This window comes from Ranitomeya imitator, chromosome 6 (genome assembly GCF_032444005.1).
Source record: "Ranitomeya imitator isolate aRanImi1 chromosome 6, aRanImi1.pri, whole genome shotgun sequence".
In the NCBI taxonomy this organism is placed as follows: Eukaryota; Metazoa; Chordata; class Amphibia; order Anura; family Dendrobatidae; genus Ranitomeya; species Ranitomeya imitator.
Genome location: NC_091287.1, coordinates 483454146 through 483479166, shown reverse-complemented (window position 1 = coordinate 483479166; position 25021 = coordinate 483454146). Strand labels below are relative to the sequence as shown.

General features: G+C 45.1%; 1 protein-coding gene across 2 annotated transcripts in view; it reads left to right on the top strand.

The window, feature by feature from the left end:
• Window positions 1–7850: 7850 nt before the first annotated feature.
• Window positions 7851–25021, top strand: part of C6H8orf88 (chromosome 6 C8orf88 homolog) — a 56165-nt gene continuing 38994 nt past the window's right edge. The window contains exons 1-4 of one of the 2 annotated variants that reach the window (XM_069731592.1): window positions 7851–7988; window positions 22261–22359; window positions 22668–22730; window positions 22906–23012. In XM_069731592.1, the coding sequence (XP_069587693.1) occupies window positions 7949–7988; window positions 22261–22359; window positions 22668–22730; window positions 22906–23012 (309 nt within the window). In that variant the 5' untranslated portion in view covers window positions 7851–7948. The remainder of the gene's footprint in view (window positions 7989–22260; window positions 22360–22667; window positions 22731–22905; window positions 23013–25021) is intronic. The other variant, XM_069731593.1, reaches the window with a different exon arrangement.

Genomic DNA, 25021 nt, shown 5'->3' with positions numbered 1-25021 from the left:
TATTATACGGCCGCCTACGGCCGTAGAAAATCGCAGCATGCTGCGTTTGTCACCGTACTGCGCAAAAAATTCGCCAATGAAAGTCTATGGGTGCGAGAAATATACGGATTACACACGGACCAACAGTGTGACTTGCGTTAAATACGCCAGACATCGCCAGGTGCAAGGAATTGAGCCAAGCCCTCAATCATGAAACTCAGACATGCTAATTAGCTCAAAAAGCCACACAGACATGCCGGAAGTCTGGTGCTCGCCTCCACAGAGTTCCAAGCAGCATGGCATCCATCATTAACGTGGATATGCTCCTCATCCTGGTCCAAGAAAGGCCTGAAATATGGGACCAGCGGGATCCCAACTACTCCAACCGGGCCAGGAAAGAGGCAGCTTGGAGGGCCATCTGTGGGCTCCTATTCCCTGATTATGCCCAACGACCACGTGCGGAGCAGACAAGTCTATGTAAGTACACTCATGTATTCACAAGATTTAACTTTAAAAGATGCTTTCCCTACATGATTACTTGAGCAATCCTTTTTATCTTTATATGTCATTTATGGCCTTATTTGTCATTTTCTAAAGCTGAGGAACATGCCAAAGTGTTTCTGGACATAGTTCATGTTCATCTTGCCCTGCTAAATATTTTCTTGGCCTCATACCCCGTCCAGAGGGTTGTTGTCCCTTGTCTTTTTTTTACATAATTTCGATCATTATTCTCATTATAGCACAAGTCATTTTCCTTTCCTATCCTATCCTATCTTACCTAATGTATGTTTGCAAGAACAGGGTTCTCTCCCCTCTCTACCAGTCTGATACTGTCAAGTTATTACCTTTGGGCGATATATAGCCCTCTGCATGTAACCCCTTTATCATCTGACTCACCATGGAAATTATTGTGCTATAGCAACTTTTTGCTTAAAAATTACAAATATGTCTGACAACTGGACTAAGCTATGTTCAGAATGATATAGAACATTATTTGTGCCCTTGTAATTGCAGTGGATGATGTTATGACACGATGGCGCAGCATCCGGGACCAATACCGGCGGGAAAGACAGCAGCGGGCTAGGAGTGGGTCAGCAGCCCCACTGAAGAAGAGGAAGTATATATATTACGACCGTCTTTCCTTTTTGGATGCCAGTATGGATCTTAGGCAGTAAGTAAAAACCACTCTACACATTTGTAATGAAACTAAATCTTAGTCTTTTTTGTGGATTAGGGTTATGACATTGCAAGTTCCATGTAATGATGTGTCAATATAGTGCAAACAATAATGTAAACAAGCATAAATTCCAAAAGGGTCCTGGAGGAGAGAGGACCCTGGCCGCCAAGCATCCCAAGATTCAACAAGGGATGGGTGAGAATGTAGTATGCGAGTTTAGAGATGTTCAGGCAGTGTTTTGTGGGATGGGTTGTTACTGCATGGTATCTTATTGTTTGAAGAGGTGGTTGTGCCTGGTTTTTGTGTAGCTTGAAATGGTATGCCACATTATGATGTGTCGTGATAGTGTTTGTTACATTTGTGGGGCTCTCCAAGACAAATCTTGTATATTCTTGTGTGAATATGAGATAATAGGGGAGTAGAGAAGGAGATGTTGTGCTGCTCTGATTTTTTTTTTTTTTTGTGTTAATATTGCACACCGATGTCTAATTAAACAATGTCAAAAGAATAATTTCCTTTTATTGTTTTCTTAACAGAACACAGTCAAACCTCACAGAGAGGGAAACCGGATCAGAATCTGACCGTATCATTGATCCTGTAAGTGTGGAGGAAGAGGTTGCAGGACCATCTGTGGCAGCATCAGCATCCATCATTGAGGACCCATCAGCAGCATCATCACTGCAGGCAGCAGCAAGTGATGAAGATGCTGCACCACCACCCTCAGCAGCACATGATGTAGCAAGGCTGGAGGAACATGGCCACAGCAGCAGCCCTACAGGCCCACTGGTGTCATCCCCACAGGCAGCTGGGCCTTTACGGAGATCCCGGCGAAGGAGAGAGCTTGAAGCCAGAAGAAGTGATGTTGATGCTGGGGTCCTCAACTATTTGGCCAGGGCAGCCACAGATGATGGCGAGGAGGCCTTTGCCCGCAGCCTTGCCCGATACCTTAGACCCCTTCCCCGTGAGGTGAGGTTACGTGTGAGAGGGTGTATGCAAATCCTGATTGATTTAAGCACCCCTCCAAATAACCCCTATGAGGTTTTTGAATACCTGGAGCGAAGGCAGCTTGGCCAAACCAACCTCTTGCGCCTTCAATTCCCTCAACAGGAGCCAAATCAATCAGGATTTGCTGCACCTACTCCACGTATGCCTCCCCTTCAACCCCTCCCATCCCAAAATCTTCAAAGGCCATTAGAGTACCAAATGGCAGGCTTCAACCCCCAATCCCAATATGGCCACTTCTCCAGACCCAGTGATGTTGGCTGGTCCCAACCTGGGTTTGGACAACATGGCCATTTTGGGTTGGGGTATGATGCAAGGCAATCTGTACCTCAGCATGATGCACAGAGGCAAATGGCTTATGGTCAACATACATCTGGCCAATATGGACAAGGCCAGTATTCTGGGCCACAAGCCACTGCATCCTCACAGGATGAACTGCCATCGGCCCAACAAAGGCCCCCAGACCAGGACCCAGAGCTGGCAACATCTCCCCCACCAACTTACAGGGATCTGTAATTTTTTTCTGTTTTTTGGTTTTTGTTTTGGTAGTTGGCTACCATGTTAATGTTGTGTTTTCTAAACATTTCCACTTTGCTGTGGATCCTTGGTATAAAGCAACCCATAAAAAAGGCTTATAAAAACCATATGGCTAAAATATGGTGTTAAAAAACAAAAAAAAGGGTTGCAAAGTAAAAAGTTTTCAAAAAAGCCAATTGATGTTTGTAGACTAATCATTTTTGCATCACACACATATTCAGAAAACAGAAACATATGGTCATTAAGTAAAAAAACACACACAGTACGTTTTCAGTGGTTGATAATAGTATATTAAAAAAACATATCTTTAAAAAAAAAAAAACAATCACAACTGAAAAACAGCATAATCTTGCCAGGGAGTAGAACCCTGAGGAGAAACAAAATAATTGGTCAATACATCCCTAACTTTGATGCCAGAAAGGGGACGGTGCGGAGGAGGGCCATGTGGTGTTGGACTAATGACACTACGCAACATGTGTTCATCATTACCATCTGAGAAGCAATCATGTATGCGGGTATAGTTGTGCAAAATAACTGATGCTTTGATTACTTCATTCACTGTAGCCTCACTGAGCTGCATGGCAGTGTGTAGGACACGCCATTTGGCCACCAGAATACCAAAGGCGCACTCCACCAGTCTGCGCGCCCTAGAAAGGCGCAAATTAAATATTCTCCGACGGTGGTCCAGGTTGCGCCGGGGATAAGGCCTCATGACGTGTCTGGTGAGTTGGAAGGCCTCATCTCCAACCAAAAAAAAAGGCAGTGCTTCTGCAGTGGAGCCTGGGAGTTGTTGTGGTGGTGGGAGGTCTAACTGGTTTTCTTGTAGCCGCCGACCCATTATAGACGAATTAAAGACCCTAGAGTCTCCAGTTCGTCCATAGGCCCCAATGTCTACAATTATAAACCTGTAGTTACTGTCAACTACAGCTAACAGAACTACAGAGTTCGGCGGCTTATGTACCCTGATATGTTTCCCATCCACCGCTCCAATGCAGTTTGGGAAGTCACAATTGACCTTGAACCCACGGGCTATTTGGAGCCAATCAGCCTGTTTGGGCTCAGGCATCACAAGGTCCTTAAGTCTATCCCATATTTGGCGACAGGTTAACCGCACAATGCCAGAAATGGTGGAGCGGCCAATCAAAAATTCAAGGTGGAGACCCGCAAAGGACAATCCAGTGGACAGAAATGTGTAAGTGAAACAAACAAAAAAAATTAGGTATGTTTCTAGAGTGCACACAAAACATGAATAAGCACAATCATATTTGCATTTGTGAGCTACTAAATTAACACTGAAAAGGGAAAAATGGCCTTAAGGGGCTGAAATATAACAGTTACGTCACGTTGTCACATCTGCTTTGGCCTTAATGTACACATATTATGGGTAAAAATTTAACAAATAAGAAAAATTTTGAAAAAAAAACATCATCAACATACAGTATGTGAGGATGGAGAATACATACCGTAACGTGAGGAGAAGACGCTCCTCAGCAGAGATGGCTTTGCGCAGCCTTGTGTCCTGAAATGTTATTCCTGGGCGTAATATCTCCAACAATCTGTCAAATGTTTGTATAGACATGCGACAGTAGAGATAAAACTTGTCTGGATGTTCCCGCAGAGCTGTATATAGCCGATGAAAATGGCCTTTAGTGAGGCGTTTAGTCAGAAGAGGATGCACCCACATTCTTCTGCTCCTCCTTCGCGGATCCACAATCACAGGGTATGGGTGCCCAAACCGACGAGACAATAGCCAGTTAAACAAAACACGCTGTGTTGGGGTGAACTGCAGGTGGTCAGACATGGTCCAAATGTTACAACAACACTCCAACAGTTGCAAAACCACAAAATGACCATATGGGAGTGAGCCACCTGTTGTAGAGGCCTTAAATAGGGTTGATGAGGGTAATTTAAATCAATTTCAGCCGCCAAAACCGTTATATGTCCATTTTGTCAGGTTGCGTGAAAAATACGCATTACGGTGGGCATACGGATTACATACGCAACATTACATGCGCAAAATACGCGACCACACCTTACCTACGGAGTTCTTACGGACCACCGTATTTCTAATTTTGGAGCGTATTACGGCCGTAAAATACGGACCGTATTTTTCAACGCTGAGTGTGAGGCCGGCCTAAAAGATTGTTTCTTAATAAACGTTTAGTAACCATCATCATTTTTTTCTTTGATTCCCCTACCCAGCCTTCTCAGGTGCCAAATTACATCTCAGTCCGTGGGATATGCTCTTTTTTTGTCACTGTGGGTATTTTCTTGCCTTTTAGGCTACTTTCACACTAGCATCTGATTCGGCCCGTCGCATTGCGTCGGGCCGAGATTCCGACGCTAGCGTTTGTTGTGCCGCACAACGGGTGCAGCGGATGCATTTCTCCGGCGCATCCGCTGCCCCATTGTGAGGTGCGGGGAGGTGGGGGCGGAGTTCCGGCCGCGCATGTGCGGTCGGAGCAAGCGGTCCGTCGGCTGCAAAAAACGTTACATTTAACGTTTTTTGCTCCCGGCGGTCCGCCACAACCCGGCGCAACCGTCGCAAGACGGTTGCAATGTGTGTCAATACGTCGCAATACGTCGGTAATGTAACTCTATGGGGCAAAAACGCATCCTGCAAACAACTTTGCAGGATGCGTTTTTTCCCCTAAACGACGCATTGCGACGTATTAAAAAAAACGCCAGTGTGAAAGTAGCCTTAATTGTTTTTAATGTTGTTGTTTGCTTATCCTTTTCTAATAGAAAAAAAAATTACCAAATATAAATATTGTTCTCGTTGATCTCAATACATGTCTTTTTCTATGTGATTTTGTTTGAGGTTTTCTTATGTTGAGGTAGATTCGAGACATATTTTTGATTTGATATATTAGTGGTGGTGCCCTCCAAGTTTTTGACAAATATGTGCAACTTAATGCTGTGTAATTTATGGCACGTTTCCACTGCAAAAAATCAAAATCAAAATAAAAATGAGCAAAAAATGTGATTTACACAAAACCACACAATATTGATACACATCATTATTATAAAAAAAAACTTTAAATATGTTTTCCTTACAAATTTCAGATTTTTTTTTTTTTAAATGTTCACATGTTGACCTTTCAATTGACTTTTTTTTTTTTTTTGGGGGGGGGGGCTGCAAAAAAAACAAAAAACGCAGAATATAGCTGGAAAACTGTGTGTTGTCAGTGAAGTGTGTAGTCTAAGCCTCTTGGGATATATTCACACGTTTAATAACTGAAGTCTGTTTTTCCTTTTTTTGCTGTATTCTGTTTTTTCCAGTGATTTTTGATGCCGGCATTTTTTTTTTTACACTTTTATCGCTCAATCGCCTTCTGGGTGACTTTTTTTATCCTCCACACTGACTTGTAGTGTTAGGCTATGTGCACATGTTGCAGATTTAGATGCGGATGCGCAGCTTTTTCGGCCAAATGGATTCGCATCAAATCCGCAGTGCAGTGCACAGCCAATGTGAATCTTTGGGAAATGCTGCGGAAAAATCCATGAAGAAACGCAGCGTTTTATTTTCCGCAGCATGTCAATTCTTTTTGCGGATCTGCAGTGTTTCTGCACCCATTGCGTTCCACTGAGTCAGGCACATCCGCAGCAAAACCGCAGATGTAAAAAAGATCTGCGGATTTGCTGCGGATGTGCCGGCTATGCCTGCTACAGTGACAACATTAACCAATGATGGAGAAGTAGTCCCATCATCCAGCTAATGTGTTGAATGTTAAAAAAACAAACATACAGTACATACTTACCATACACACCTAATCCCCGAAGCCATCGATCATCTGTAAATAAAATTAAAATAATAAACAAACAATATACTCCCTGTGTCTGATGTAATCCAATTAATAACGATTGTCCCATGACGATCTGCCGTGGAGAGCTGTCACATCAGCAGATACGACCGCTCTCCAGGGGCTCCTGTGATACAATGACGAAGATAATCCTCCACATTCTATCACTCCGCGGCCGACAGGTCACCTGAGTTCACCTGTCACTTGCGGCAATACAGCATGAGAATTTTCTCACGGCTGTAGTGCCCTAAAGTGAACTCCGATGATACACTGCGGGAGGGTTATCTCTGGTCAGTGTGTCATCGGAGGCCTTATAGAGTGGTCACATCTGCTGATGGGTCTATAGGTGAGATCGTTGTGGGACACTCGTTAATAAAGAGGGACTACGTCGGAACAGGGAGTATTTGGGTTTTTATTTTTACATTTTTTGCAGGTGATCGATGGCTTCGATTGCATTGTGCGTGGAATAAAAATTATGAAAAAATGTAGTGTTTTATTTCATTACTTTTTTCTGGCTGTGTCTTTTTTTTTTTAATCCATTAATAACGGCTAGGCGTCTTATTGACACCTCTCCATTATTAACCAGGCTTAATGTCACCTTACAATCAAAGGTGACATTAACCCCTTGTTACCCCATATGCCACTGCTAAAAGGCAGTGGGAAGAGAGTCTAAGTGCTGGAAGTGTGTGTGTGTGTGTGTGTGTGTGTGTGTGTGTGTGTGTGTGTGTGTGTGTGTGTGTGTGTGTGTGTGTGTGTGTGTGTGTGTGTGTGTGTGTGTACACACTAGTCTTCCATGGAGTGTGTAAAAATTAGAGTTTGGACAAAGAAATGAGATCACAATTCTTTTTTTTTTTTTTAGATAATGGATCTTTATTTAGGTTATAAAAATGCAGACAAATCTGCATGAAAAAACGCATAAAAGACGAGCAGATTTTTGCCTGCGTTTTCTGCCAAGAGGCACAGAAGAGTCTGGAGGCGAATCTGCAACGTGTGCACATACCCTAAGTGCTGCTACCATGCCTGAAAGATGATTGTGCCAAGATGTTCCCAAGAGGAGTTTCCGGGGCTGCAGATTTTCTACAATGGTCTGAAAGGGCCACGCCCACCGCACGTGCACCGCCCACCCTGTGATGGCCACGTGGGACCACGCCCAACCAATGACTGACATAGTGTGACCACGCCCTTCCGGGAAATGATCTGGAAGGGCCCCGCCTACCCTGTGATTGAGTGACTGGCATTTAGGAGCCACGCCCACCTCATAGATTAAATGCAAGAGCCACGTCCCCCACGTGACCGAAATGTAGCTGCCCCGCCCACCGTGTGATTGACCCATGGGGCCACGCCTACCACATGATTGACAGGCGTGTCCCGCATTTGAGCGATGCTTTAATTGCTTTATTGGCTCCCTGCAGTGGGTGCTCTGCCGGCCTGAGGAGACTCCGAGCTAGACATGTCGCGATATAGGGAGGCCATGACACACAACAGAGGAGGTAAAGCCGCTGTGCTGTCTGCTCCCACCACGCCCAGCACACACACATAGCCCCCCGCAGGCCAGGCAGTGCGGACCGCGGTAGCGGCCGGTCGCGCGCACTACTTCTGTCACACGCGGAGGCGGACGGTTACATGGTCGTTACTGAGAGATCACGTGACAGCGAGCGGCGCGGAGGGATCTGTGGCAGGTAAAGAGGGGGCTATAAAATCTCGGCTGCGCTGCTCCCCCCGGTCTCCTCACATTACACCGTACACACATGATGCGTGCGAGCGGCTCCTCGGCTTCTCTCGGCGTCGTCAGCCCTCAGCCGTGCATCACAGCCAGCTACGGGGCGTTTCCCCTTCATCTCCCGCTGGTGCGGAGCCGCAGCGCCCCTGGTGGTGACTGGGGAGTCCTGGCCTCTGGGTGCCAGCCTAACTGGGGTCCCATCATTGGCTTGTTTCCATGGTGAAGTAGTGGGCTAGGAGTGTGGCCCCTCGTATATTTGCCCCCACATTTCCCCTCAGTGTTATTTGTGGTGACGGCGTGTGATGGGGCTGATCTGTGGGGGCCGGTGTCGGACAGGCACTGAGGACATATTGTCCCTACGCCTTAGGTGCACGGTGTATGCTCATGCCAAATTATTCTATTCAAAAAATAAATCTGTTTTATAAATATAAATCAAAAAGAAGAAAAACGAAAAAAATAGTATTTTTCCTTGTGTTGTGATATTCTTAGAGCCTTACAGGTTGTTCTCTGGAAAGTTGTGTCCCCAGGGGCTCTTAATTGCAAACCCCCCTGGATGATCCAGGCTGGATCTGTGCTCTAGTCACCATCCCCAGGTCTGCGCGGCGTCTCTGCTCCCTGTGCCCCTGATTGTCTGCAGCGCTCCGGATTGCCGCCTTAATAATGTCAGCGCTGCAGACAATAACGGACACTGGGAGCGGCGGTGCCGGAGGATGTGGGGAAACTGCGCCCGGAGACCCAACATTCCTGACAGCGGAAAATCCTTCATCTACCAGCGATGTGCTGGGCTTGTCTGTCTTTATGGGATGAGATGTAGTTTATATTGGTGCTATATTTGGGATGCAATTATCTGATCATTTCATTGGGGGTGACGAAAGTGATATGTTTTTCTTTTTCTCCCTGGAAGACTAGAACCTACAGTGACTGTACAGATACCTTCATATTGCAGTGTATTGTAATATCCTGGCGGAGGGAGGGGGAGACTGCGATGGAGGCATCCAGAGGGTTAGGCTATGTGCACACGTTGCGGATTTTGCTGCGGATCCACAGCAGTTTTCCATCCAGTGTACAGTACCATGTAAACCTATGGAAAACCAAATCCGCAGTGCACATGCTGCGGAAAAAGCGTGTGAAACGCTGCGGTTTGTTTTCTGCAGCACGTCAGTTCTTTGTGTGGATTCCGCAGCGTTTTACACCTGTTCCATAATAGGAATCCGCACGCGTTGCGCATTTGCCTACGGATTTTTCCGCACCTCTTGGCAGAAAACGCAGGTGCGTTTTTGGTGCTTTTTTTGATACGGATTTGTATGCGTTTTGGAAGCTTAATAAAGATCTCTTATTGAACAAAAAAAAGATTTGTGATGTCATTTCTTGTCCAACCTCTTTTACATTTGTGCAACCCACACTCCATTACACACAGACAGATGGATAGATCTATATATATATATATATATATATATATATATATATATATCTCTATAGATATATCCATAAATATATAATAGCAAGGCCGATGTTTATAAATGAACAACAGGTACGGACTGGGGGTGATATTCAGCCCTGGCAGTTGAAATTACACCGGCCCATGCTGCCCCGTCCCCAAGCACCAGATGAGATATATTACTAATATTGCCCTGGCTGGAGGAAGGTAAGATTTACTTCCACACCAGACCAATATTCCCAATGATACCTGTGGCCTGCTGGGGTAAGTGATGGAGTCGGCGACTTTGTGTTCCGTCACAACTCTAAACAGTATGGGTGTGTTGAGAACACAGATTCTGTTAACAATGTCAACAAGCAGCCCACGACCATACAGGCACTTCTGGAATTTGTCAGAATAGCCAGATTGCCAGTCCGGCCCTGATGAACAATATGTTTAATTTGTGAAAAAAATGGTGTGGGCTCCTGCTGAATTTTCTGCTCCAGAGGGGGAAAGCCAGGGGCCAATATTTGTAGCCTGGGAAAGGGGTAATACCCATGGCTCCTTCCCAGGCTATGAATATCAGCCTGCAGCTGTCTGAATAACCTTTACTGGCTATCAAAATAGGGAGACTCCCCACAAAAAATGACGTGGGGTCCCCCTGTATTTTTTAGCCAGAAAGGCTATGCAGACAGCTGTGGGCTGATATTCATAGCTTAGAGAGGGGCCATGGATATTTGCCCCTCCCCCCGGCTACAAATACCATAGCCTCAGCCGACCCAGAAGTGGCGCATCTGTAAGATGTACTAATTCCGGCACTTAGCCTCTCTCTTCCCACTTCCGTGTAGCTGTGGGATATGGGGTAATAAGGGGTTTATGTCACCTTTGTATTGTAAGGTGACATATTAAGCCCGTTTAGTAATGGAGAGGCGTCAATAAGACGCCTATCCATTATTAATCCTATAGTAGTGAAAGAGTTTAAAAAAAAAAAAAAAAAGACACAGCCAGAATAAAGTATTTTAATATTCTTAATTTCACCATACTTACAAACACGCCTAATTCCTGCGGCGCCCTCGATCGTCTGCAAAAAAATAAACCAACCGTATACTCCCTGTCCGACGCAGTCCAATTAACCCCTTCATGACCCAGCCTATTTTGACCTTAAAGACCTTGCCGTTTTTTGCAATTCTGACCAGTGTCCTTTTATGAGGTAATAACTCAGGAACGCTTCAACGGATCCTAGCGGTTCTGAGATTGTTTTTTCGTGACATATTGGGCTTCATGTTAGTGGTAAATTTAGGTCAATAAATTCAGCGTTTATTTGTGATAAAAACGGAAATTTGGCGAAAATTTTGAAAATTTCGCAATTTTCACATTTTGAATTTTTATTCTGTTAAACCACAGAGTTATGTGACACAAAATAGTTAATAAATAACATTTCCCACATGTATACTTTACATCAGAACAATTTTGGAAACAAAATTTTTTTTTGCTAGGAAGTTATAAGGGTTAAAATTTGACCAGCGATTTCTCATTTTTACAACGAAATTTACAAAACCATTTTTTTTAGGGACCACCTCACATTTGAAGTCAGTTTGAGGGGTCTATATGGCTGAAAATACCCAAAAGTGACACCATTCTAAAAACTGCACCCCTCAAGGTACTCAAAACCACATTCAAGAAGTTTGTTAACCCTTCAGGTACTTCACAGCAGCAGAAGCAACATGGAAGGAAAAAATGAACATTTAACTTTTTAGTCACAAAAATTCTTTTAGCAACAATTTTTTTATTTTCCCAATGGTAAAAGGAGAAACTGAACAACGAAAGTTGTTGTCCAATTTGTCCTGAGTACGCTGATACCTCATATGTGGGGGTAAACCACTGTTTGGGTGCACGGCAGGGCTTGGAAGGGAAGGAGCGCCATTTGACTTTTTGAATGAAAAATTGGCTCTACTCTTTAGCGGACACCATGTCGCGTTTGGAGAGCCCCTGTGTGCCTAAACATTGGAGCTCCCCCACAAGTGACCCCCATTTTGGAAACTAGACGCCCCAAGGAACTTATCTAGATGCATAGTGAGCACTTTAAACCCTCAGGTGCTTCACAAATTGATCTGTAAAAATAAAAAAGTACTTTTTTTTTCACAAAAAAATTATATTTGCCTCAATTTTTTTCATTTTCACATGGGCAATAGGATAAAATGGATCATAAAATTTGTTGGGTAATTTCTCCCGAGTACGCCGATACCTCATATGTGGGGGTAAACCACTGTTTGGGCACATGGTAAGGCTCGGAAGGGAAGGAGTGCCATTTGACTTTTTGAATGAAAAATAATCTCCATCGTTAGCGGACACCATGTCGCGTTTGGAGAGCCCCTGTGTGCCTAAACATTGGAGCTCCCCCACAAGTGACCCCATTTTGGAAACTAGACCCCCCAAGGAACTTATCTAGATGCATATTGAGCACTTTAAACCCCCAGGTGCTTCACAGAAGTTTATAACGCAGAGCCATGAAAATAAAAAATAATTTTTCTTTCCTCAAAAATGATTTTTTAGCCTGGAATTTCCTATTTTGCCAAGGGTAATAGGAGAAATTGGACCCCAAATGTTCTTGTCCAGTTTGTCCTGAGTACGCTGATACCCCATATGTGGGGGTAAACCACTGTTTGGGCGCACGGCAGGGCTCGGAAGGGAAGGCACGCCATTTGGCTTTTTAAATGGAAAATTAGCTCCAATCATTAGCGGACACCATGTCACGTTTGGAGAGCCCCTGTATGCCTAAACATTGGAGATCCCGCACAAATGACCCCATTTTGGAAACTAGACCCCCAAAGGAACTAATCTATATGTGTGGTGAGGACTTTGAACCCCCAAGTGCTTCACAGAAGTTTATAACGCAGAGCCATGAAAATAAAATTAAAAAATTATTTTCTCAAAAATGATCTTTTAGCCTGCAATTTTTTATTTTCCCAAGGGTTACAGGAGAAATTGGACCCCAAAAGTTGTTGTCCAGTTTCTCCTGAGTACGCTGATACCCCATGTGTGGGGATAAACCACTGTTTGGGCACACGTCGGGGCTCAGAAGGGAAGTAGTGACTTTTGAAATGCAGACTTTGATGGAATGGTCTGCGGACGTCACGTTGCGTTTGCAGAGCCCCTGGTGTGCCTAAACAGTAGAAACCCCCCACAAGTGACCCCATTTTAGAAACTAGACCCCCAAAGGAACTTATCTAGATATGTGGTGAGCACTTTGAACCCCCAAGTGCTTCACAGACGTTTACAACGCAGAGCCGTGAAAATAAAAAATAATTTTTCTTTCCTCAAAAATTATGTTTTAGCAAGCATTTTTTTATTTTCACAAGGGTAACAGGAGAAATTGGACCCCAGTAATTGTTGCGCAGTTTGTCCTGAGTATGCTGGTACCCCATATGTGGGGGTAAACCACTGTTTGGGCACACATCGGGGCTCGGAAGTGAGGGAGCACCATTTGACTTTATGAATACAAGATTGGCTGGAATCAATGGTGGCGCCATGTTGCGTTTGGAGACCCCTGATGTGCCTAAACAGTGGTAACCCCTCAATTCTACCTCCAGCACTAACCCCAACACACCCCTATGCCTAATCCCAACTGTAGCCATAAACCTAATCACAACCCTAATTCCAACCCTAAGGCTATGTGCCCACGTTGCGGATTCGTGTGAGATTTTTCAGCATCATTTTTGAAAAATCCGCGGGTAAAGGGCACTGCGTTTTACCTGCGGATTTACCGTGGATTTCCAGTGTTTTTTGTGCGGATTTCACCTGTGGATTCCTATTGAGGAACAGGTGTAAAACGCTGCGGAATCCGCACAAAGAATTGACATGCTGCAGAAAATACAACGCAGCATTTCCGCGTGGTATTTTCCGCACCATGGGCACAGCGGATTTGGTTTTCCATAGGTTTACATGGTACTGTAAACCTGATGGAACACTGCTGCGGATCCGCAACGGCCAATCCGCTGCGGATCCGCAACCAAATCCGCACCGTGTGCACATAGCCTAATTCTAAAGGTATGTGCACACGCTGCGGAAAATGCTGCGGATCCGCAGCAGTTTCCCATGAGTTTACAGTTCAATGTAAACCTATGGGAAACAAAAATCGCTGTACACATGCTGCGGAAAAACTGCACGGAAACGCAGCGGTTTACATTCCGCAGCATGTCACTTCTTTCTGCGGATTCCGCAGCGGTTTTACAACTGCTCCAATAGTAAACTGCAGTTGTAAAACCGCAGCGAAATGCGCAGAAAAACCGCGGTAAATCCGCGATAAATCCACAGCGGTTTAGCACTGCGGATTTATCAAATCCGCAGAGGAACAGAATACGTGTGCACATACCGAAACCCTAGCCCTAACCCTACCCCTAGCCCTAACCCTAGCCCTAACCCTTACCCCAACCTTAGTGGAAAAAAAAAATATTATAATTTTTTTATTGTCCCTACCTATGGGGGTGACAAAGGGGGGGGGGCATTTACTATTTTTTTTATTTTGATCACTGAGATAGGTTATATCTCAGTGATCAAAACTCACTCTGGAACGAATCTGCCGGCCGGGAGATTCGGCGGGCGCACTGCACATGCGCCCGCCATTTTGGAAGATGGCGGCGCCCAGGAAAGAAGATGGACGGATCCCGGGAGGCCAGGTAAGTATAAGGGGGGGGGGGGGATCAGGGCACGGGGGGGTGGATCGGAACACGGGGGGGTGGATTGGAGCACGGGGTGGGGGATCGCTGTGCAGGGGGGGGGATCGGAGCACGGGGGGGGATCGCTGTGCGGGGGGGGGATCGGAGTGCGGGGGGTTTGACTAGAGCACGGGGGGTGTGATTGGAGCACGGGGGGAGCGGACAGGAGGACGGGGGAGCGGAGCACAGGACGGAGGGGAGCGGACCACAGATCGGGGGGCTGGGGGGGCGATCGGTGGGGTGGGGGCACATAAGTGTTTCCAGCCATGGCCGATGATATTGCAGCATCGGCCATGGCTGGATTGTAATATTTCACCAGTTTTTTAGGTGAAATATTACAAATCGCTCTGATTGGCAGTTTCACTTTCAACAGCCAATCAGAGCGATCGTAGCCACAGGGGGGGGGGGTGAAGCCACCCCCCCTGGTCTAAACTACCACTCCCCCTGTCCCTGCAGGCCGGGTGAAATTGGAGTTAACCCTTTCACCCGGCCTGCAGGGACGCGATCTTTCTGTGACACAGCATATGCGTCACAGGTCGGATTGGCACCGACTTTCATGACGCATACGCTGTCACAGGTCGGGAAGGGGTTAAACAATGGCTCCTGCTGTGCATCACTGAAGAGGTTACTGTAGTTCACTCTCTCGCTTTATGGCAATGCTGAAGGGAAATTTCCAACGCAGCAGTGCGAGTATGAACTATACTCCCAGCAGCAGAGGGATACCTTCCGTCATTGTATCCTGGAGCCCGGTCACATCAGCTGATGTGGCAGCTCTCCACGGGAGATCGTCGTGGGACACTCGCATTAATTGGATTTCTGCAGATCAGGGAGTATGTTTGTTATTTTAATATTTTTTACAGGTGATCGATGGCTTTGGGATCAAGGTGATTGGTGAGTATGCGCTGCATGTTGTATGCGCTGCATGCACTGTATGTAATATGTACTGTGTGTGTGTTGTATGTATTGTGTGTTGTATGTATTGTGTGTTGTATCCTACAACATACACTACATACAGTATATAAAACTTGTATGTGCTGTATATGTGTGTTTTTTTTTTTTCGTTTGTTTTTTACATTCAACACATTAGCCGGATGATGGGACTAATACTGTCCCATCGGACTATGCCTACACACACGTCTCCGCCCACACACTTCCCTCTTCTCAATCTGCAGCGTTTCATTCGCACCAAACCCGCAGATCTTTTTTACATCTGCGGTTTTGCTGTGGATGTGCCCGAATCAATGCAAGTCATTGGGTGCAGAAACGCTACAGATCCGCACAAAGAATTGACATGCTGCAGAAAAAACAACGCTGCGTTTCCGCCCGTATTTTTCCCGCAGCATATGCACAACGGATTTGGTTTTCCATACGTTTACATGGTACTGTACACTGTGTGGAAAACTGCTGCTGATCCACAGCGTAAAAAACGTTGCGGATCCACGGGCAAATCTGCAACGTGTGCACATAGCCTAAATCCGTGGGGATTCCACAACGTGTGCACATAGCCTAAGTCAGCGGGGAATCCACAACGTGTGCACATAGCCTAAGTCAGCGGGGAATCCACAACGTGTGCACATAGCCTAAGTCAGCGGGGAATCCACAACGTGTGCACATAGCCTAAAACTGCCGTTGATAACTGACCACGGTTTCATGTATGGCAGTGATATCTTATGTTGTTTCTGAGTCGGCACGGTGCAGATTTCTCAGTCTTGTCAGCTTTGGGTATGTTTCTGCTGAATTACACTCCAAAGGCCCCAACACGTTCTTGTTAACCCATTAAAGCAGGTCTGTCAATGTAATGTATGGATCTGGGTCATCTCCCAAGTCTCATCCATAAGCCAGAGTCACACTAGACCGTAATACGGACGAGTACTGTGCGATAAAAAAAATCGCATAGCACTCGGACCTATGTTAATCTATGAGGCAGCTCCAATCATCCCTTGTTTTCTTGGCCGTATTATACGTGCGAGAGAAATCTCAGCATGCTGCGATTTGCACCATGTATCGGCCAAGACTCGCCAATGAAAGTCTATGGGTGCGAGGAAAAACTCGCACACCACACGGACCACACGTATGACTTGCGAGAAATACGCACCGGTGTCCTTTAGAAAAGGCGGTAATTCAGTGCAGTGTAATGTAAAATCACACTGACAGGTTAAAATAGAATAAATGTCTACACATAGAATAGGTATATATATATCTCATACAGAGTTAGATGGCAGAATAGCTGATAATTCAATTGTCGGGTTCTGTAAAATCATTGCAGAACCCGACAGGATTTGACACATGGTTTACATACAGTAATCCATTGCAGAACAGTTAGATTTTTATATGTCCCTCACTAATAATATTAGTAGTGTGTGTGAAATTTGAGAGCTCTAGGTGTTATATTAAAGGATTAATTCACAGAAAAAATTGGCATGGGCTCCCGTGCAATTTTCTCCGGCAGAGAGGGAAAGCCAGTGACTGAGGGCAGATATTAATAGCCTAGAGAGGGACCATGGTTATTGCCCCAGCCACCCCAGAAAAGGTGCCCATTCTGGGACTTAGCCTCTCTCTTCCCATTGCCTTGTGGCATTGGCATATGGGATAATAAGGGGTTAATGTCACCTTGCTATTGTAAGGTGACATTAAGCCTGGTTAAAGGGAACCTGTCACCCCGTTTTTTCAGTATGAGATAAAAATACTGTTAAATAGGGCCTGAGCTGTGCGTTACTATAGTGTATTTTGTGTACCCTGATTCCCCACCTATGCTGCCGAAATAACTTACCAAAGTCGCCATTTTCGCCTGTCAATCAGGCTGGTCTGGTCAGATGGGCGTGGTGACATCGCTGTTTCTTCCCCCAGATCTTGCATACATTTTCGTTGGTGGCGTAGTGGTTTGCGCATGCCCAACTTCTGAATCCACTGCGCAGGCGAAGAAAAAACGCGCGATCGGCGCTATTTCCCTGGTGATCGGTGGGGGCGGCCATCTTCCTGAGGCCGCGCGTGCGCATATGGAGTCCTCTGCTGCCCGGAGCTTCAGGAAAATGGCCGCGGGATGCCGCGCGTGCGCAGATGGAGATCGCGGCGGTGTGTTTAGGGGAAAGCAAATGGATCAATGGCTGCACTCAACTATACTAAATCAAGGGAATGTGCGATACATGAAATGTGAATAGCATAATGGCTTGTGAAATCTATGAAAAAACACATGAGATGCTCAGCACAAGATTTGGCCAAAAAATGTGAGCCCATCCACCATCGTCAAGGTAATCTCATGGATCCCTTGTTGTTCAGTCAGTTTACCTATATTTGCTATGTACTATTTTTCTGACTTGAACGCTTCGCCCTTCACCATGTTGTGATTTTAATTCCATCTAAACACAGTTGGTTCCGACCTTCCTATAAATGCAGGCATTACCATGTTATTAGCCAGAGGTAAGTGTTCACACTAGGCAGACAGGTCAGGGACCCATCTAATCCATGAGATTAACTGCAAGCGTAAATGGGCGAAATGTTGTCAAGTAATTTGATTTTTATGCACATATGAAATCATCGTTCTCTGCAGCACATCGCCCTGTGTGAACAGGGTGTGCTGTTGAAAACCTTTAGTGTATGTGCACACATTGCGGATTTGCCTATGGAATTTTCTGCGCAATCTTCCTCTCGGCACGTTTTTCATGCGGATTTTCATGCGTTTTTTTCATGTGGATTTGTATGTGTTTTTAGAAGCTAAATTATTAACAAAAAAAATTGTCTAACCTCTTCTTTTACATACTCCATTGAAGAATGTTTATGCACAGATAGATATATCTATAGGTAGGTAGATAATACAAAGCCCGATGTTTAGTAATAAACATAATAAAATGGTACATAGAGTTAAATAAAGACACACAAAATCTGCGTTAGGCCGGGGTCACACTTGCGAGAAACTAGCACGAGTCTCGCACCTCAATGCCCGGCACTGCCGTCGGCACTCGGATCGGAGCATTCAGCTGCATAGAAATACTTGCAGCCACACACTCTGGTCCCGAGTGCCGGGAATTGAGGTGCGAGACTCATGCGAGTTTCTCGCAAGTGTGACCCCGGCCTTAAACGCAATATCTATTTAATTTTTTTTTAAAAATGGTGTGGGCTCCCACGCAATTTTCCAAACCAAAACAAGCGACTGGGGGCAGATGTTTATAGCCTGGGTAGGGAGTAATACCTATGGATCTTCCCAGGCTATTAAGATCATCTCTCACCGCTGTATATTTAGCCTTTACTTGATATTAAAATAGGGGAGGCCCTCCCAAAAATGACGTGGGGTCCCCCTATAATTAATAAACAAAAGGCTAGATGCAGACAGCTGTAGGCTGATATTAATAGCCTAGGAAGGGGCCATGGAAACCCCCTCCGGCAGCAAACACCAGCTCTCATCTGCTCCAGAAATGGCACATCTCTAAAAGGCGCCAATTCCGGCACTTAGCCTCTCTCTTCCCACTTGCCCTATAATGGTGGCAAGTGGGGTAATAGTTTTGGGGTTGATGTCACCTTTGTATTGTAAGGTGACATCAAGCCCACGGCTTACTAATGGAGATGTGTCAATAAAACACCTAGCCATTACTAATCCTATAGTGGTTATAGGTTTAAATAAAGACACAGCCAGAATAAAGTATTTTAATGAAATAACACTACAGTTTCCCATATTTATTACACAGCTAATCCACGTGACGCCCCCGTTCTAATGCAAAATTAAAAATAAATAAACCAACACATACTCCCTGTTCCGATGTAATCCATTTAATAACGAGTGTCCCACGACGATCTCCCCTATAGAGCTGTCACATAAGGAGATGTCACTGTTCTACAGGGCCTCCGGCGATGCACTGACAGGAGATAATCGCTCCTGCAGGGCATCACTGAAGGTCACCGGAGTTTGTGCTCTCACTTTACGGCTCCACTGCGTGAGAATTTTCTTACACAGCGTTGCCGGTGACGGCATGAACTCTGGTGACCTCTCTCCCGGCCGTGGAGGAATACACTGTGGAGGATTACCTCCTGTCAGTATGAAGTGATGGCCGGGGAACCACCACTGTGCAGGGAGACTGCCCCATCATTGGCTAATGCTGTCACTGTTATATGTGACAGCAGACATAGTTGGATGGGAGCAGTAGTCCCATCAGGCGATGCCTGCCTACACAGATCCGCACACACACACAGAGACACACAGTTATCAGATTTCAAAAACATTTCAAAAACCTGACCTGCACATCCAAACATAGACTAAGTGTGAACAGGTGCTGAACCTAGAGTCGCCAACTCGTATATAGTTAAATAAATAGGGCAGCACACTGCAGCGCTAGAACATACAAACTTGAAATACGAAATTTGAACTGCATTACTGCACTAGAAATATGAAAAATGAGAGCGTTTAGCGCATAAAAATGGCCAATTTTATGTGTACCTGGTAGCCACTTTACGGCATCTCTCTTATACCAGGTCCTACGCTTGCCTTACCTCGCTGAGAATAAACGTCTCCATCTGAATGGGTACATGTGAAACCTCTTCCTAGACTAAAATTCTCTCTCTCTATGGAGTGGTATTGGACCTGCTGTAATTTATTTAACACAGTTATCAGAATCTTCGTGGGACATTATCGATTATTATCTTCTTGGCGGCCTGGTGAGGAATATTGTGGTTTATTTTATTTTTGTTACAGGAGACCGCTTCAGTTGATTAGGCGTTCGGTGAGTATTGTTTAAATTAGGTTCAATAAAGGACTGTCATTTCAAATAAAGGACTTTACTCTGGGTGTTTTTTTTTACTTATAATATCACTATGGGTACAGTAAATTATTAACTTGTGGGCTTGATGTCACCTGACAGTACAAAGGTGACACCAACCCCCCCCAAACCGTTACATTGCATGTTAAAGATGTACCTTTTCTGGGGCGGCTGAGAGTTGTTGTTCGTTTTTTTGTTGTTGTTTTTTGGCTGGGAGGGGGCCAATATCCATGGCGCCTTTCTAGGCTATTAATAATAGCCTGCAATGTTTGCCTAGCCTTTGCTGGTTAGATTTTATAGGGGGACCCTATGTCATTTTTTCTTCTGGGGTTCTCCTGTAAACTAGCCAGGAAAGGCTAAGCAAACAGCTGTGAGCTGATATTAATATCCTGTGAACCTTTATGGCTATTGGCATCTTCCAGAATATTAGCATCAGCTGTCGGCTTTCCCTCTTCTGGTTATAAACATTATGTGGGAGCCCACTCAACTTTTCAATTCTTTTGTAAAAGGAAATAGACTGAACTATCTGTGAGAGTCCAAAATATTAGGACTAGTTAGTTTTTCCTTCTTTGGACATCAGGAGGTGTCTGCTTAAATATGGTACCTTGCAGTCACGAGCCCCTGGCATAAGTCCTCGTCAGTGTTTGCATTGTGTCATGGTCCGAATAAAGGTAAGGGGGCTACTGAATTCACCATATCTCGGCGAGTTAGAACAGCCATAACCTTAGCTTGTTCAGCATCAGGTCACAATCCCCCTCTGGAGATTAAGGCTGATTCTAGAGCCATGGCTACCTCTTGGGCAGAGAGGACTAATGCTTCGGCTGATCAGATTTGCTAAGCTGCTTTCTGGTCCTCTCCCTCTTTAAATACTATGGGTTAGACCTGGGATACTCTGATCTTTCCTTTGGAAGAAGGGCTCTTTCTGCGGTGGTCTCTCCCTAGGGGTTTCTTCTAGATTAGTCTCTCCGTGCAGTGCTGTGTGGTGATCTCTTATGCTCTGTAGACACTCTGAGGTGCATGGAGAGGTTTCGCTTTTTTTATTTTGTTGATTTCCTGGTTGCAAATGCTCTCCATACGGTGCTTTCTTGTTTTGGGACATCCCAATTCTCGGTAGGTAATCTTTTCCGTCCACCAAGGCATTTACGGGCCTGTGTTTGCAGGACGAGTTGTACTTTTCAATGACCCCATCCATTTTATCATGTGATGTAGTGAAATATGTAGGGAAAAAAATGTAAGTTTGGCAAATTTCAATTCCACAATGGATTTTTTTGTGTGGGGGTATTGACCGGACCGTTTGACTCTTCAGGTCAGTACGATTACGGTGATACCAAAATGTATAGTTTTGATAAGTTTAGAAAATTGCAGTATCTGTCAACACAAATTGACTGTTCAAACCAGGCACAGACTGTGCACCCTCGGTGTGGCCAGACTGAACAGTGCACCATCTCATCCAGGGACAGACTGTGCACCCTCGGTGTGGGCAGACTGAACAGTGCACCATCTCATCCAGGCACAGACTGTGCACCCTCGGTGTGGCCAGATTGAACAGTGCACCATCTCATCCAGGCACAGACTGTGCACCCTCGGTGTGACCAGACTGAACAGTGCACCATCTCATCCAGGCACAGACTGTGCACCCTCTGTGTGGCCAGACTGAACAATGCACCATCTCATCCAGGCGCAGACTGTGCACCCTCGGTGTGGCCAGATTGAACAGTGCACCATCTCATCCAGGCGCAGACTGTGCACCCTCATTGTGACCAGACTGAACAGTGCACCATCTCATCCAGGCACAGACTGTGCACCTTCGGTGTGGCCAGACTGAACAGTGCACCATCTCATCCAGGGACAGACTGTGCACCCTCGGTGTGGCCAGACTGAACAATGCACCATCTCATCCAGGCACAGACTGTGCACCCTCGGTGTGGCCAGACTGACCAGTGCACCATCTCATTTATTTCTGCTGCCTTTTCCTTTTATAGACAGCTCTGACTTTACAGGAGCCAGAAAAAGGCGACGATAGATGGAAAACAGGTGGGTAGGTGCGCTGATCTGTGTAGCAAATGCAAGGATGCACTGAGTGCTTGGTTTGAACAGTCATTTTATTCCGACAGGCTATCACCTGAATGACTTCCCCATGTAGTGACTGTAACATTATTTTGTCAGGTTGTGAGGTGCTGCTGAGAAATAACATGGAAGTTGGAAGACTGAGCCGTAGGCCTCTTCAGCCAGCAAGACCGATTCGTCGCACCATTCCTGACAAGGGTGAGTACTCGTACACTTGTCTTCCTCCAATCAGTCATTTTATATAATGTAAATGGTTATCGCCTCTACACAGGGTAGATGTGGGGGTCCTAGTGATCCAGAGCACGGGGTCTGACGCCCTGTAGGAATTGAGCCGTGGGTACAGCACCATTCAGTGCTCTTACCCTGAGGCTCTGCTGATATGTCTGAGAAGGGCAGATGGAGGCTTCATTATCCAGGGTCCTGGACCCACTGAACATCACAGCACGGGGGTCCACGATTGAGGAAGCATAGATATGATAACGCGACTTTCAGTGTTTGTTTTGCAGGTGCCATACTCGCGTTGACCTCGCAAGCTAAACTTACCGATCAATGCAAAGATGGCATTAAAGGTAATGTGCTGCTTATGCGAAGGCTTTAGCAACGGTCCGGAAGGCCCAAATGAGATTTCCCAGCGGGAGACGTACAGCCGAAATCAAAATTATTCAGCCCCCATTGCAAATTGGGTTTGTTAGCAATGGGAATTTATTCTCCGTTTCTTACCCACCCGTGTCTTTCTATGTGCAGGCAGAATCACATACAGCAGAGACATCTTGATGCAAATATCGAACTTGTCTGTGAGCAAAACGAAGCCAAAGTATTTGCCGGATCTTCCCATTATTGTTCAGGACCCGGTAAGTTCTAGGACTAGTGTATAATCCTGGTACTGGTCGGTATACAGGAAATGTTCTGTTCACCACAAGTCTCAGACTGCTCCTGCCAATAAAGAAAGACCATGATTGGATGTTTTGCCTGTCCGCCAACTTCACCAGGTCCAGTATGTATTTTGGTCATTTTCTGGTGCCTTGAACCATTTTCTCTATCATTTTCCACTCTCTGTAGAGGCTGATGCTATGGGGTCTCCAAAATGCTGCTGGCTTAAATAATTTGTATATCGGCACAGCTTCTCTTCTGCGCCTCGTGTGCTTTCCCTCCTAACACTTGTCCGAGGGTCTCCTTTTCATGGACCGCATACCGGCCAAAAATATGGTTGTGTGAATGAGCCCTTACACTGAGGAAAGGGAGGTGGACCGCAAAGACATCTGACTCATTTATAACGTTGTTGCAGATGACTTTGCTAAATATAGGGACTTACAGATGCTCTGCAGCACAAAGTGAAAGCAAATGAACAATAATAAAAAAAAAATAAAATCTGTGCGACGGTGTCCATAGACATTTTAAAGGTTATTTTCAAGAAGTGTTATTCCCTGGGACTATAAGAATGGAGTTCTGCTGTCCCGTTCCGAATGATTTGGAGGTTTAAATGCGTGACCTTTCCTCCATTTGTTGTCCATGGGACAGCCAAGCGCTTAATTTCTCCATTCTGTCTGTGAGACGACGTATATTAGACTGCACTCGGACGACAAAGGAGTGCAGTCTGATGTTTGCCATGCATCCATAGACTTGTATTGGTGCTCACTGCCCGATATACACTGCCAATCACAGCATGCAGCGATAATTTATTGGAGCTAGTGCTATCCGATAAAGCATCGGATAGCACTTGTCCAAGTTACACGCTGGTTACTCGCCAGTGTGAATGAGCCCTTAGGCTGGGTTTAGACAAGCGTAAGAAAAATCATCCAATTGTCATTTAAAAAAAAAAATAAATAATGACTTACATCCATATCGACATTTGTATCTGTACATCACCTGTATAAAATGTATATGATCAAATACAGATTCCTATGTTGGTAATGGCATTGTATCCGTACAAATCGGATTCTACTTGATGATCCATATAAAATCTTCTTGCTTTTTAAAAATTTTTTTTTTTTTGCGTAATTAACTGGGCGTATACCATAGAACGTCTGTGGGTGCGCCGTGTTTTGATTGGCCAGCTTCTTCAGAAGAGAAAAAGGAAACGCCCACAGAAGTTCTCCCATATGCATCCAATTGATTTGAAGGAAAATGTGTGGTTTTTTTTTTGTTTTTTTTTTCTTTTTTCCTTCTTATATTATCTCTGGGGTCATAACTTTGAAGCGTAGGGGCGCACAAGAAAAATAAAATTCACTTCCAGAATTGGCAAAACAGCAGCAATTGGATGAAGCACTCTGTTTAAATAAAGCCGTGACATGTCTTCTTTAAAGGGGATTTTCTAGCTCCACCATTAATGACTGAGGCAGGAATGTCTGCATACTTGTCGTCCAGCAATCAGCTGGCGATCTTTAACCGGCCAGAAGGACGGCACTCATGTTTCCATGAGGCTATGTGCACACGTTGCAGATTAGACTGTGGAATGTTCTGTGCAGATTCTGCATTTATTGGCAGAAAGCACAGGGCAAAATCCGTGTCCCTTTTTTTTTGTTGATTTTGTACGTTTCTTTTGTGGATTTTGTAGGTTTTTTTTTTCTGCACCATTAGCACAGCGTTTTTTTTTCCCATTGATTTACATTGTACTGTAAATCCCTTACTGATCTGCGTAGGAAAAAACGCAGCAGATCCTCAGGAAATCTGCAACGTGTGCACATAGCCTAACTCCCATCCACTATTCGGAGCGCGCTGTGCTACTGCGCTTCACTCCATTGTTATAATTTGTAAAGCGCTGCGGAATATGTTGGCGCTATATAAATAAAATTATTATTATTATTGTTTGAGTCCCCAACCTCCTGTGGCCGACGAATAGAGAATACACAGATTCTATATA